Source organism: Pongo abelii, chromosome 7 (genome assembly GCF_028885655.2).
Source record: "Pongo abelii isolate AG06213 chromosome 7, NHGRI_mPonAbe1-v2.0_pri, whole genome shotgun sequence".
NCBI lineage: Eukaryota > Metazoa > Chordata > Mammalia > Primates > Hominidae > Pongo > Pongo abelii.
In genome coordinates, this window is record NC_071992.2 from 149,198,531 (window position 1) to 149,213,875 (window position 15,345).

General features: G+C 32.5%; 1 protein-coding gene across 18 annotated transcripts in view; it reads left to right on the forward strand.

Annotated features, from left to right (window-relative positions):
* The window catches only part of PHF20L1 (PHD finger protein 20 like 1), a 73,618-nt gene that overhangs the window by 23,575 nt on the left and 34,698 nt on the right, over positions 1-15,345 (forward strand). For 4 of the 18 annotated variants that reach the window (XM_054518852.2, XM_024251059.3, XM_024251060.3 and 1 more), the window contains exons 6-8: positions 4,989-5,202; positions 5,780-5,905; positions 12,209-12,291. In XM_054518852.2, coding sequence (XP_054374827.2) covers positions 4,989-5,202; positions 5,780-5,905; positions 12,209-12,291 — 423 coding nt within the window. Of the gene's footprint in view, positions 1-218; positions 309-4,988; positions 5,203-5,776; positions 5,906-12,208; positions 14,360-15,345 lie in introns of those variants that run through there. The other 14 variants (XM_054518851.2, XM_024251054.3, XM_024251055.3 and 11 more) reach the window with 6 other exon arrangements.

The window sequence follows — 15,345 nt, forward strand, 5'->3', positions numbered from 1 at the left end:
GAGTGTTCAGTATTCCTAGCTACCCAAAGGGATATCTTCTTGAACGGTGACTGATCAAAATATATTTATACATATATTTTCTAAAAATGAACTAATTGTAGGGTTATGTGCTGATAGCCCCAAATAGCAGCAAGAAAAGGAAGCTTAGACTGTAAAATAAATTATACATTTGATTTTTGCTTCTTTGGTTTAGACCTGCTAAAGTTATAGGTCACTAGTTTCTGTTCCAGGTGAAATCCCAGCATCCACTAAGCTGGTGTTGTCCTATCGACCCAGCTGGATCGTGTAACCAGTCTATGGGAAGTGAGGTAAGTGCCTTTTTTTTTTAAATTTTGTTTTGTTTTTCCTGGTATATAATGTCATTTAGAAAGTTAAAAATTTTTAATATAAAAATTTACATTGAGTTCTTATCTTCTTCTTTCCTTCTACAAATCATAGTCATTCATCTTTCTTTAAAAGGCGCTTACCTGACACTCTGTAGGCTGTTTCAGATAGGGCTCTCTGAGTCATATGATGGAAGCAGTGTATTGTATGCTTTGTCACTGCTCGAAGCAAGAATGGATGGTAAGCATTGGAAGGAGAATCTTGGGTGGAGGTAAAAACCACAATTCCATTTGTTGGCTATGTTTTCTGAAATACTGGAAAGAAAGGTGCCATTAGAAATTTAAAATATTTTCTTTTCTATTCTGCTGTTATTTGGGATTTTCAGCACCTGGACCTACAATTAATTTTAAGAAATTGAAAGTAGTGTGTAAAAATGTCTAATATGGAAATATGCTACGTATTTGTTCCATACCATGCAGTGAAAACTGTCATTCTGAAATGTATTGAAATTACCTGGTCAGCTTCAGTCAAGTGTAAAGATTTAGTGCTCTAGAAATGTATATCTACCACATTAAAAAATTATTCATGAAGAAATAAGTGTAATTGTTTTAAATTGCCTGGTTTTCAAAAATTTAGTTATGAAATGATTAGCAAGCAGATTTCCTCTAATTAATATGTAAATGCAATTTAAAATGAAAATGCTTTTGATCAGGAAGTGGCTTTGTGTCTTCCCACATGTATGTATAAATAAAGTGTTCTTTTAAGCATTCAGTGGTGTGATTTCTTGGTTACTACGTAGATTGATTAAAAGGTTGGGAACATTGTATATACCTGCTTAAACAAAAGTCTCAATTTTTTTTTTTTTTTTTTTTGCTTTAAAACAATTATTTTGTTATTCTGGTTGATCAGATGTTCATGAATTGACATTAATATTATTGCCTTAAAACTTTATTTTTTCAAAGTGGGACACTGAGCCAATTTGGTTTGTGGTAAAATTACAGCTTGTAAAAATTAAATTTATTGGATGTTATGGATGTTTGTTTTTAATAAGTAGTGATTCTTTAGTCACACTATGATGCATTATAACATTAAGATCAGTGCCAAGATGTAAAACAACTGAAATAATATTTGGGTAGTAGTATATTTCTTTTAATTTTTCATTGTTTTTCTTTATAATTCTTAATTACAGCAACATTAACAATATTTGTAGAATAGTGTTTTATAAATGACTCTCATTTTATGAGTTGCTTTTTACCAACAAGCTTTTGACTTGCCTTCATCAAAGAAATATGCCAAATCAGGTGTTATTTGGGCAAAGCTAAGGGGGTGGCCTATCTTGCATAATATTTTCTAAATTTTGAGTACTTTGAGAATTTCTTTAGAAAGATAATTTTTAAATTAAGCTAGCAAGGAGTAGTGCATCAAATTAATGCACTGTGAAAATGCTCTTCCTGAACCTGTCTAAAATGTGACATTAATAACACTTTTGTATATGCAAACCTCCAAAGTAGTTAATATTCTTAAGCCTAAATAAGTTTTAATTCTCTTGTTTTTGACTCTGAACCAGTTGGTTAATACTGGATAAACTTCTGCTTGCATTAGGAGGTTAGCTTGAGCACCTTAAAGAGCTTTTAATATTACAGTGGGTGCAGTGTGAGCTGTAGTCCTTCTAACACTGTATTTGTAGACATTTTTCTCATTGGGAAAGAAGGTAATAGTAGACATGTTACCAGCCCAAAATAAGATCCCCTCTTTTTCTCCCTATCTACAGTTTTTTCTTCTTCCACATAATTTTGTGTGGAATGGTAGTGTTGATACATAAATAGCTATGAAACTGACATGTATTATAGGAGGGGGATTGATTCCTTTATCTTATGAGCTACCTCCTTGTTCCTTCTGGTTTTCTACCCTAATAAGAGCAGTAGTAATTACAGGGTGAGAGATTGAGCCATTATATTTTTAATTTGGAAGCTTGTAACAGAAGTACTTGCCTTTTCTCTCATTTCTTCTTCCTGAGGGCGTGCTGATATAAAATATACGTTGTGACTCACTAGTGTTAATGGTTGGCTTATAGGTCCTTTGCTATTAATATTTACAAAACATTTTTTGTGTGCCTTGTTTCGTTGGATTCTCATAGTAGATCCTTTGACATAGGTATGGCTAATATTTCTGTTTCACATTTGAAGAATTCAGAACTTAGAGAATTGAGTGACTTAAAATTTTACTCGTTCTGTGCAAAGTGATTTCTTTAACCCAGAGTTTCTGATTTCAAACACAGTGCCCTATTTAGTGCAATATTCTATTATGTTATCTACAAAGAGCTGGAAAACATCATTATTAGTTATAGTTCATGGAAAGATCACACTTCAGTTATTTTTAACAATGAAGCTTTTCTATGGAAGGAATAAATTCAGTGTTTGATAGTAGAGTAGAGTGACTATAGTTAATAAAAATGTATTATATTTGAGTGATGGACACCCTAAATACACTGAATTGATCACTACTAATTATATACATGTAACAAAATTTCACATGTATCCCATAAATTTGTATAAATAAACATAAAAGCAAACACAAAATAGAACTCAACATAAAAATAAAAGAGCAAAACAATGGGAGAATTCTTTAATCACAGAGCTACAGTGATTCCCATGCAAGTCATATGATTGGAAAGCATTTAAAAAACGTATTTAAATTTTAAAAGGTGCCGTATGATTCTCTTTTTAGTTTTTTCTTTATTGGAGGTAGAAAACAACTTGGGATGGAAACTACTTCTGACATCTTCCAGCAACTCTGACAACTTAAAATTTTCCCCATAATGTGGAACCCAGGATTAAATGCTCTACTCTTAATAGGTCTTCAAACGTATGATCTCTGTGGCATATAACACTTTCCTTTTGGTTGTCTGATTGTACTTACTCTTGTTTCTCTTCCCACTTTGTTGATTGTTCTCTCTCAATCCTTTTTTTTTTTTTTTTTTCATTGATGGTGCTTTCTTTTCTTACTGCTTAAATGTTAGTCTGAAAGCTCAACTTAGCCATACTGCTTTTAGCTGCCCATATTGCTCCTTGAACCTTTCATCGCTCTTTCACTTTTGTGTACACTTTTACTCCTGGCCTTTGTTTAATGTTTTTCCTTTTGCTTGGAGTAGCCTTTTCTCTTTTTCCACTACCCCTTTCCCTAGCAAATTCCTACTTATGTTTAGGGTTCAGCTCATCTATCATTTTCCCTGAAGCTTTGCATTAGTCTTTCTCTTCAGTCAAAATCAATCTTTTCTTTTCTGTTCTATAGGATTTTGTTTATTTCTCTAGTACATCTCCTGTCACGACTTATAGCTAATTGTATTTACCTGCGAATTCCTTATGGACAGGACCAGTCTTTTATCAGTTGCGGTCTCTTGAATGCTTAGCCTAGTACCTGGCATATAGGACAGGGTATTCAATAGAAAATTGTTGATTGAATGTGTTAAGTGCAATCACATGATGTTTTCAGTTAATTTCAATCACGAGAGGAAGAGAAATACAGATTTCGTTTTTTTTTTTTTAATGGCTAATTGTTTTCACCATATATTTTTAAGGCAGTGTTAATCTATGTTGTTCATTGCTTAATTTTATTAACGTATTTTGCTTATATTTGTTAATCTAAACCGTGAATTAAATTCATTTGATGTTGTGAAATTTTTAATTGCTTGGACTAGGGATTTAAAGTATTTTGAGTAAATCTGAACTGGTAGTCTGTTTGACAGAGCTTAGTAGTCTCAGCAGATTCACTTTGTAGAGATATTTGTATTTGTTTTAAAATATTTGTTTTAAAAACATTTTGATTGTGAAAATTAAAATGTTAGGACCACTTTATACTTCCTTACACCTTTGTATATTTTTTTATAATAAGCATTTTTAGTTAAAAATACAATAGTAAAATGTATTTCGCAACAAACTAAATTAACACAGGAAAAATAAATATTTGTACCTCAGAAGAATGGTACCAAACAGAGACCTAGGATGTTGTATAGGGAGATAATGTGGAGTTTTGACAGTTAATGCTTTACCTTGGTCAATGGAGCTCTTTTCTTCTTCTTCAGTTTTATTAAGCTGTTGTGATAAATTGCTATCTGAACTTCAGTAGCTTTAGAAAATAATAAAAATCATACCTTTCTTGATTTCTATGAGATTGACTATAATTTGAATGGTACATTTGTCCTAATAAGGAATAGCAATTTGGTAGGTGAGAATACACTATTTTTAATCTTTGTAGAATTGCAAGATAGCATTTTTCCCTTCTTTTAGTCCTTTGTATTATGAGAAAGAGATGGAATTCAACATTTGAGCCCTAAAATACTAAGGTAGAATGTCATGTAGTATTCCATATCTGCCATAGGTTTCCTCTGCTATTTTAGATTTTATTCCTGTGAAAATATATCCATGGAATACCTGTTATTGAATATGCTTCCTATTTTATGAGAGGTTATGCAATCTAACTCATTTGATTATTAAATTTGATAACCTACCATGTTCAGCTATCATGTAAATATTGTTATCTCTATATTTGTGTTTGTGTAGTTACATGTGAAAGTAGCTTTGAAAATGTGACACATATTTTTATTAGTGTAATTACATTTTAATTAATTTTTAATACTTCACATGTTTTGTGTTTTTCCTTTGGAGGATTGGATAGCTTTAGTCAAAGCAGCTGCTGCAGCTGCAGCCAAGAACAAAACAGGGAGTAAACCTCGAACCAGCGCTAACAGCAATAAAGATAAGGATAAAGATGAGAGAAAGTGGTTTAAAGTACCTTCAAAGAAGGAAGAAACTTCAACTTGTATAGCCACACCAGACGTAGAGAAGAAGGAAGATCTGCCTACATCTAGTGAAACATTTGGTACAAAATACATTCTTACGTTAATTCCTTATGACACTGGTAAACTCATGTAGTAAAGTCAAATCCCTTGGCTTCCTTTGATTTTGAATGTATAATTAAATTTTTAGGCTTTTGTCCCTAGCATAATATGATGGCTAACTTTTTTAGCATCTTACAGTTAGACCTGAACTGTAGTGTGGGTTACTTGATATTGGATGCCCTCAGTGTTCTTGAATAGAAATAGGTTGAGATTTTGATTTGTAACTTCTTGATAGCAGGTTTTTGTTTGAGATTTTTTCTTTAGTTTTGTGTTTTTTCTTCAACCTTTTAAATGCTTCTTTGTATGCTTCAATATGTAATATGGAAAAAGCAGTTAAGTCATTTTCTTCCTGCTTTTCTTTAAGAATAACTGCTTTAGTAGTCTTTTATTTCTAATATATTAGTCTAGAGGGATTTGTGTTTTTTCAAAGGTCTGTATCAAGTAGTAGATTAAAAAAAAACTAATGTGCAAAGCATTTTTACTATTTGCTATTAAAAAATCATGTGTTTTAATTTGGATTCTAGATAAACTCTCATATATGTGTTCTATTGAAAGTAGGACTTCATGTAGAGAACGTTCCAAAGATGGTCTTTCCACAGCCAGAGAGCACATTATCAAACAAGAGGAAAAATAATCAAGGCAACTCATTTCAGGCAAAGAGAGCTCGACTTAACAAGATTACTGGTAAACTACAATGATTTTTTTTTGAGGGGGGGAAATGGAAGGTTTAATTTTAGAGTAATTTATTTTTAATGAAGTAAAATGGTTTTGGTTTAGTGTCATGGACCTGTTAGTAACAAAGACGGTTACTTTGTGGTTCTTCAAGGTCAATGTCTTTCAACACTGTCAGCTTTTTCTGTTGTAAAATGTGAAAAATACCACATATCTTCTACCTACCTCACAGGGATGTTGTGAGGGTTGATAAGGACAAATGCTACAAAGCTCAGTCATTTTTAAATTACATTGGTGGTAGTAGTAGTTTCTAGAAGAATTATTTTGTCAACTTATGGTGACAGTTTCTCAGATTTTAAATTTTTTTATACATTCTTCTACTTGACCAATCTTACTTAAAGATGGTGCCATATATAGTTGGAAAGATGACTGTCTACTTACATTTACTTCCTGAATCTGTTAATTTCTGTATTTCTGATGTGAAAGTATTTCTATAAGTTTTTTTTTTTTTAATTTCTACTCTTCAGGTTGGTCACAAGAATCTGGGTTTATTTATTTCCATATGATTTCTTGTAGTTTAGTTTAGGAAATAGCAGTGTTAGGCTGTTAGAAAACACTGAAAATTCTAGCCTGGTTCATGTTCATGGAAGAGAGGATTGAAGGATTAGAATTAGGGCCAGTCATACTACATCCTGCCATTTCCACAGTCTATTCAGCCTAGTGATTCTAGTCTTCAAAAGAAATTGTGAACATATTTACCTTTTCTGAGTATATGTTAAAAGAGGAGTTTAAATACTTTCATGATTTAGTCATATGTTCTTATTAAAAGGACAGAACCTTTTTTTAGTGCCTTTGGCCTAATAAAGCTGTATAAACCTTTGTTGGCTTCAACTTGAAGAAGCTTGATTTCATGGTCAGATTTAGGAATAAATGTAAACTAAACATTTTGACCATTTTCTGAAGAGGAAGCTAACTGAAAGGTGACTCTGGAGCTGAGGGTTGTTTAGAACCACCATTTCATTTATATTGTTTATCTAAGTGGTTATAATTGGTTTTAGCAGGTGAGAATATTTAGTCTCTTTCCATTTGTATATATTATTTTCATGCCTGTCTCTGATAAAGGATATATTTGGCCCCAGGAGAGGAAATATTTTAAATCAATTAACCTGTTACACCTTTTCCTTGTAAACTATTAACCTTGGAGAAAGCCAAATGTTCTCTAAGTGTTTGTTCTTATGGCATGAGACTTCAGTTTTGCCTTAAAATATGGAACCCAGTGCTATGTGCTGGGCAGAAGTGGAATAGTATTTCTAACTCCTGTGATACAAAGATTGAAACAACACTATTGGAGGAGTCGAGATCAAAGAAGACGGAGATGACACTGACATGATACAACTGCCAGCTTTCCAGCATCATGCTTTTTCCCTTCAATTTGGATAACCTGCTTTTAATAGTTTCAATCAATATACTCTTACATATGCCTTACTGGGAGATTCAAGCTCAACGTTTAAAGAAGTAAAAAAAACAAAAAACTACAACACAAAAACTCAGCTGAGCCCACAGTGATGCATTATTTCTCTATGGCCTTGAAAAGACAGTAGTGGGGAAAAAAAGTACCATTTTACCATGTGCCTCAAGTTTGTAATACTGGTTGCTTAGTAACACCCTTCCCTTCCATGGTGGGATTTTCTCTTCACTTTCCCTTGGGAGTCTCAAATGAATAAGTTACAGTTTGACAGCAGCAGCAGAGCATAAGATTTTATGAATGTGAAACCATTATGATCTTTTCTCTTTATTTACTTAGAAACTAAGTGTGTGATAATCTTTTTAATAGTTCATCTTTCTACATCTGTTTCTGATTTCATGTTGCAACTATGTCATGCAAAAAGACAGTAGATATTGTAAGATTGTCTTCAATAGTTGAAATTCAGGCTTGCCTTTTTACAGTAAATTTCATTTATAGTTTATAAAGATAAATGAGAACTAATATAAAATAGTAATTTTGTTATGGCATTATGATATATTTTAAATTCATCAAGCTCATCTGTATGTGTCTTTTTGTCCTTTTACTACTGAGAGGATTGGAGCTGGGATCATGGCAGCCTGCTCTGATGTATTTCTCTCCACTCTATTTTATTATTTTTTTAAAGAGTTCTAACTTAAATATGTGGACTAGCTATTGGATAACTTTAATTAATATATTTATCATTCTTTCTATTCACTTTGCCACATACACACCATGTGATGATTTTAAACCCGATTTCTGTATAGAGAATGTTAAAAGGATGGCTTTTTTCAGAGATTCCAAATAGGTAGACATTGACAATATAGTTGCACAGTATATGGAATATGTATATATGTATATACATATATACACACATATATACATACATATACATATATATTCCCATATATACACTTATACATATTTCATATATGTACATATATACATATCGCATATACTGTGCAATATATATATGCACACACAACTTCCCAGTTCATATTTTTCATTATGTAATGTACCTTATTGATAGCTATTATTATATGGCTTATGCATACTGTTTTGAAATAAACAATTTTACTTAGAAAACTAGTAGTCCATACTTTTGGAGCAAAGTCACAAACAAATTGAATTTGAGTAGACTTTAAACTACAGAATGTCAAGAGAATAAAGGAAAAAAAATCAGCATTTGGTGCATGATCTGTTTCTAATAGGCTCTAAGAGTTCCTGGAATTTCAGCTAGCTTAGATGTGTTTCTGTAACTTAAGGAATTTAAAAAGTTTAAAAAATCCTGAAATTTGAATTGACCAGTAGTGTGTTATTGGTAATAATATCAAGAATATTTGATTCTTAGTCCCAGCAAGAAGATTGTGTTTTGAAATACCTGGATGAAAAGTAGACCAAGAATGTAACCACTTTGCTCTTTCTTTGTTCCCCTTTCCCATTCCAGGGAGCTCTGGGCTCTGTTCTACTTATTCCTATTGGCAGGAAGAGACCAGCTGTGTATTTTATAGCTAATATAGAATATTGGAAAGTTGTAACTTTATTGGTGGGTGGAACTGATAACTATTTGATATTCTTCTTTTACCTAAGTTTAAATAATTTCTTGAAGCAGCATAATGCATTCTTGTTGGGCAATTTTATCCCATAGGTGTATTCTTCTAGAAGAGGGCCTGTTAGTAATACATAGATAATTAATAGGTACTTGCTGATAATTTCCTTTCAGTTAATTCTTCTCATTTTCTATGGATAGTGCATTTTTTCCTAGAATATTAGCAGGTCAAGATAACAGATTTTGGACTGCCTCTTAAGGCAGAAGTAGTCAGAGTTATCTCTTCAAATACCTATTTTGTTATTTGTTCCATTTTATTGTTTATATTTAATAACTCTTTTGTAAGTTGATGTGAATGTAAAGCATGAAAAAACTTTATTAATCATATTTGGGCTTTTAAACTCTAGATAACCAAGTATGCATTTTAAAATCTAATTTTAAGTAGTTTTTCTTAAATCTCAGTACTTTTTATGAAGACATTACAATGCTTTATTTTTCCTTCTCAAACCATTAATGGAAAGGAATTTTAATAAACTGGGTCTGTAATATCCTAATGTAAATCCATATGTTATGGGTGAATTATTTTGTTTCTTTTATTACTTGTGGTACCTTATTTTCAGTTTTTTAGTTTGTGATCTGTTTCATCTATTGAGTATTAAAAAGTATTTCTACCGCCTGTGTGAAAGGAAACAAAGTAAAAGATATAATTATATAATATATTGAATAGCAAGATTTGTCTTGTTTGAATAGTCCTTAGAAATATAACTCTACTCAGTTTCCTGCAAAAGAAGAACTTGATTTTCTAATTATTTTTATTTCAATAGTTCATTGGGCCTTAAGAATATTAGCTGGAGAATAAAAACCTAATGAATGTGGCTTTAAATGTTAAATAAATATTCAGTACTATATCTTTTTCAGTAATGTAAAAATATGTTCAGAATATAATTAGGATTGAAGCTGTTTTTGTAAAATTGTTTATATACGGTTGATGTGGTATGAGACTGTAACAAACTATATAGTTTTTTGGTTTTTGCTTTTTTTTTTTTTTTAATCTCAAACTGGGAAAAACACCAGGTTTTTGTTGTTGTTGTTTTCTACTTATTTTTTAATATAGAGATGGGGTCTTGCTATATTGTCCAAGCTGGTCTCAAACTCCTGGGCTCAAGCAACCCACCCAGCTCGGCCTCCCAAAGTGTTACAAGCATGAGCCACCGTGCCTGACCTTAAATACCAGTTTTAATACTAATCATAGATGTATCAAAATCATTGTCTTACACTCAGCCTTTTTTATTTTAAAGTACATTCTGAGTACTAGGTACCTTTTGCTTAATTTAGAATTTGCTTGAGTACTACTTTAAGAAGATAATTTTTTTTATTTATTTATCTATGTAGTTATTTATTTAGAGATGGAATCTCACTCTCTTCCCCAGGATGGAGTGCAGTGGTGCCATCTTGGCTCACTGCAACTTTCGCCTCCCAGGTTCAAGCGATTGTCGTGCCTCAGCCTCCCAAGTAACTGGGATTACAGGTGTGTACGTCCACACCCAGCTAATTTTTGTATTTTTAGTAGAGATGGTGTTTCACCGTGTTGGCCAGGCTGGTCTCGAACTCTTGACCTCAGGTGATTCTCCCGTCTCAGCCTCCCAAAGTGCTGGGATTACAGGCATGAGCCACCGTGCTGGGCCCAAGAATATAATTTTAATATGTGAATTCCTACCTAGATCACTTAACTTCCTTAGGGTAGCTATCTGATAAAGTCAAGACATGTTGCCTCATGGATACCTTTACATCATACTGCCTTTGAGGAGGCACCATTTTTCTCCTGTTAAATATGTTGTGGACAGCTTCTGTAATGTATGTAGTGTAATTGCTGTAGTCAGTTTACTATTAAGTTGTCAGTTGTTAAACATGCTTCCTTTGGAGCAAAGTTTTTGTGTGGCCAACTTTGAAATGACACAAAAATGATTTTTGGTGACCTTTTATGAGCAGGGTGGCCATAAACAAAAACAAATACTTATTCTAGGCTTATAAACTGGGGTTCACTGAAGGTACCTGACAACCTTGAAATGACACAGAAATGAATTTTGGTGGCCTTTTATGAGCAGGGTGGCCTTAAACAAAGCTTATAAACTAGACTTCATTGAAGGTACCTGACAGGCTTAGCAAAGAATTTTAACCAAGTAAATGCCTATATTTTATTAAAGCAGAGTTTTAATGTCTTGGGATTCAAATTAATAATACAGTTATATATTACAATAAAATATTCTTTTTTTTTTTTTTTTTTTTGTGACGGAGTCTCGCTCTGCCACCTAGGGTGGAGTGCAGTGGCGGGATCTCGGCTCATTGCAACTTCTGCCTCCTGGGTCTAAGCGATTCTCCTGCCTCAGCCTCCTGAGTAGCTTGGATTATAGGCGCCTGCCACCACACCAGCTAATTTTTGTATTTTTAGTAGAGAGGGGGTTTCACCATGTTGGCCAGACTGGTCTTGAACTCCTGACCTCAAGTGATCTGCCCACCTCGGCCTCCCAAAGTGCTGGGATTACAGGGGTGAGCCACTGCGCCTGGCCTATTCTGTCTTTTAAATTTGAGAATTAGTGACATACATAGAAGAAAACTGGAACTTCTAAAAATTTTTGTCATTGATAGACAAAATGACAAAATGAACTATAATATTAAGTTCAGATGTTCTAGGAAAGACCCACACTTTTTCCCTTAACATAAAATGGATCCATCTGTGTTTAAACTCTTATAAGAAGATAAGGTACAACTGGACACACATAAAGCTTAGATTAAAAGGATCTAAATGAACTTAAGAATTGGTAGCTTTTTTAGCTACTAAAACAACAGAAAATCTTTTTTTATGTTCTTGGATGTTTGGAAGGATTTCTTCTTATTCTGTTTTTATAGTTGTATAGACAAAACCTGTATTATAAGTATTAGCAACCTGAGCAACCTTAACGTGGACATTAAGACATAGAATTTTAACTTTTTACAGAATAAATGTGTGTGCAAGTGTGTGTTTTCAGTGATTTAATTGAGTAATATTAAACAAAAGACACAGCTATGTAAGCAACTCTCAAGTTCTGATTCAGTCCCTTGGCTTATTATTAAGCGTATTTGTATTTTTGAAAAGAACATTTGTGATTACTTCCTATATATTAAAAAGTACAGGAAATTTCAACTGCTAAGATTTTTGCAAAGTTAATTAGGGTGTAAATCAGTATTTTTTCTAATAAGCAATTTCTGTACAATTTTTCTCAAGGTTTGTTGGCATCCAAAGCTGTTGGGGTGGATGGTGCTGAAAAAAAGGAAGACTACAATGAAACAGCTCCAATGCTGGAGCAGGTATGAAATGGTAGCATTTGATTTTTTTCAAGGTTCCCACTGGAATGATCACGGAGCTCTAGTTTCTACGTAATTGAAATTCCCCTTTTGATCAGATATGGGAATAGGAAGCTAATTAATTGATGATATATTTTTAACTCTGCCTTCTCCAAGGTATACAGATAACTACAGACTTCATTAGTGTTTGATTTCATAGACTGGCATTAAAGCCTTTGTCTCCAAAATTTGAAGGCCTGGAGACAGGCATCCCAGGGTATAAGCTTCCAGCTGGATCACCTTTAACTAGCTTACAAAAAGACCCTTACACAAATACTTTCCATTTGTGAGTTAAAACAGGGTTTTTTGACATCTAATAAAGCTTCTTTTGTAAGAAGTTTCTTTTATATTGTAACAATTGGTGTTGTTAGACTGACTATGTGTTTTATGAATTGATCAATGAGCCATACATTTTTGCTAGGATGTATATTTTAATAACTACAAACAAAGAGAGTTTAAAAAACTATTAAGGGTCTGTCTTTAAACCACCTAATAGAGGAATTTAAAAGTGAAGGTTGCAGTTGCTAGATTTTGCCTTGGCTACCTTCAGATTCCCACAATACTTGTACATAATGAACTGTGCATGCTTTTACATTCTCTAAGGGCTTAACTTCTTAGGCACTGTAAGACTATAAGAACTCAGTAATAGCCATAACTGGATTTCCTTGGTTCTCCTGTTTTAAAATCTGAGCCTTAATGTAGTTTTAATATATCCTTTTTGTATTACTTTTCTTTATTAGTAGCCTAATAAAGAAGACTTTAAAATGAGTATCTTTTGCTCTCCTCTAGACGCGTTTTAAAAACTATTCCAAATTTAATTGATATTGTATTGAGTTTTTCAGGGTTATTTTAGGCCTGATTTGATAACAATGCATTGTTTTGGTGCCTCCATTAATGTTGTATTAAATCAATGGGTCTTTTAAATTGATTGTCATTGAATCATACCTTCTGATTTTCTGTGATCATCAAACGGTTAAGTCTTTGCCGTTATTGTCAATATATCAACCAAATTTTAAATAACTTTTTTTACTGTGTATTACTATATTCAACGTCCCAGATATAACAATATTTTGTATTTTCACCACTGTTTATGGTATTCTCAGAATGCGATAAATCAGGGACTTGGGTAATAAAATGTTTCTGGAAAATTCATTACAATGTCAATCTTTGATTATGCACAATCCTGCTGAGGTGAATGTGATTATGAAAAGTACTTATTAAATGTGGAAGTTAGTGTAGAGGGCAGTACCCATCTTAGAGAGAAGTACAGAAAACCACGTTTTGAAATTGAATTTAAAAAAGAAAGAAAGGAAAATTATGTAACTCGGCTGTTTCTATTTTCATAATTAGAAACTTTTGAGAGTCCTTGCCAGTTTTGTAACAAAGAGACCAACAATCATTAATGAAAACCTTGTAAATTATTTTAGATTTTCAGGAACACCATGCCATTCCCTCATTTTCTACTTGTCATTCAGGTTGATTTCAATGTGAAAATGTTTTGTGAACAAGCACTTATTTTTATCCTATGTGTTAGCCTCGCTTCATAGTTAAAAAGCCGAGTTATAAAGCTCTTAATTACATCTCAATTGGTATCAGCAATAGACCTAAAGGAGAGGTATTGATTGTTACTAACCTCTGTTTCCTAATGAGTTAAAGTAATGTCACTCATGACATAGATTGATAACAGGCCTGTAGTCAAAACTTACTGTGCTAATGGACTTATTTATATTTTTTAAAAATTCAAACTCTGTGGTCTTGAACCCCAATTCTCAGCTTATTAATTATAGATTATTTAATTGTATTAGGGATATGTCATGTTATATTTACTTTTGGATAAAACTTGCATTAGATGCATAATAACTCAGTAAGTTTTAAAAACAATGTTAATTTTTCCTTGTTTAGAAGTTAAGCACCTTATCAAGATATTAAGTTTTAAAATCTTGTTTTATAACTTTGTAACTTGAGAGTAATGGATGCTGTAGTGATGTCTTTCACATATGTGAAGATGAACAATAAAATTGTTTATTTACAAGTAATGGCTCTAATTACTTTTCTGGCAACACCTTTTATAATAAGGTTAGGAATACTATCCATTTATGAAGTACCTTTTCAAATAATTAATCTGCACTTATACACATTTATAATGAGTAAATTCAATTATAGAAATGATGACAACTGAATGAATGGGACACTTGACACCAGGCCTTTTATGTGGTATGTCCAACATGCTGTCTATAGAGCATTCAAGGTGCCCTACTTAATACCAAATATGCACTCTTCTTCCCCAGCAAAATTTGACTTGTATCTCAGTGGGAACAGAATTATTTATTTATTTAGTCCCCAGAAAATGATCTTTCATACTCCAGAGAACTACGGACAGTAGACCTGATAGTTATTCTCCACAAGATATGGAAGTAAAAAGATGTCTTGGGGACAAGCATGTTGTTTATAGTGCTAGCAATTTGATTCTTTATAAAGGCCTATGGTAGAATAGATTTTCAAAAAATGCGTATTATATATTTTGCTCTCAGATAAGTATATCAGAAGGAGATAGAGGTATTGCAGAACCATAGATTGCAAATTCATCCAATGTAGCTATTTTCTCTTGTTTTGAAAAATGGACACATTCACACATATTTTAACATGTAGGAAATTTTACAGCCAAATGAATAAAAATGTTCTTTTATGAAAGAACTGACAAAGTTCTAATTTTTTTTTAAAAGTATCAGTTGGCAGGAAGAAGGTAAAAACTCTCATCTAAGAATGCGACGTATTTTGTTTTTAAATCCAATGTTTTTAACTTACACTTTATCTCTTTGGTTTTTTTTTGTTGTTGTTGCTTGTTTTGTATTGTTTTTTAGTCTTTTAACTCTGTATTGCTGGTGGCTCTGATTTCATGATGCATTGTGCTTATGAAACTCTAGCTTTCAGCACTAAAATGAGTTAAAGATAATGTTTTGTTAATTTGGTCATTGTTTTTCCTGTTCAGATCTTTCTTTAAAGGGAAACTGTCTACTT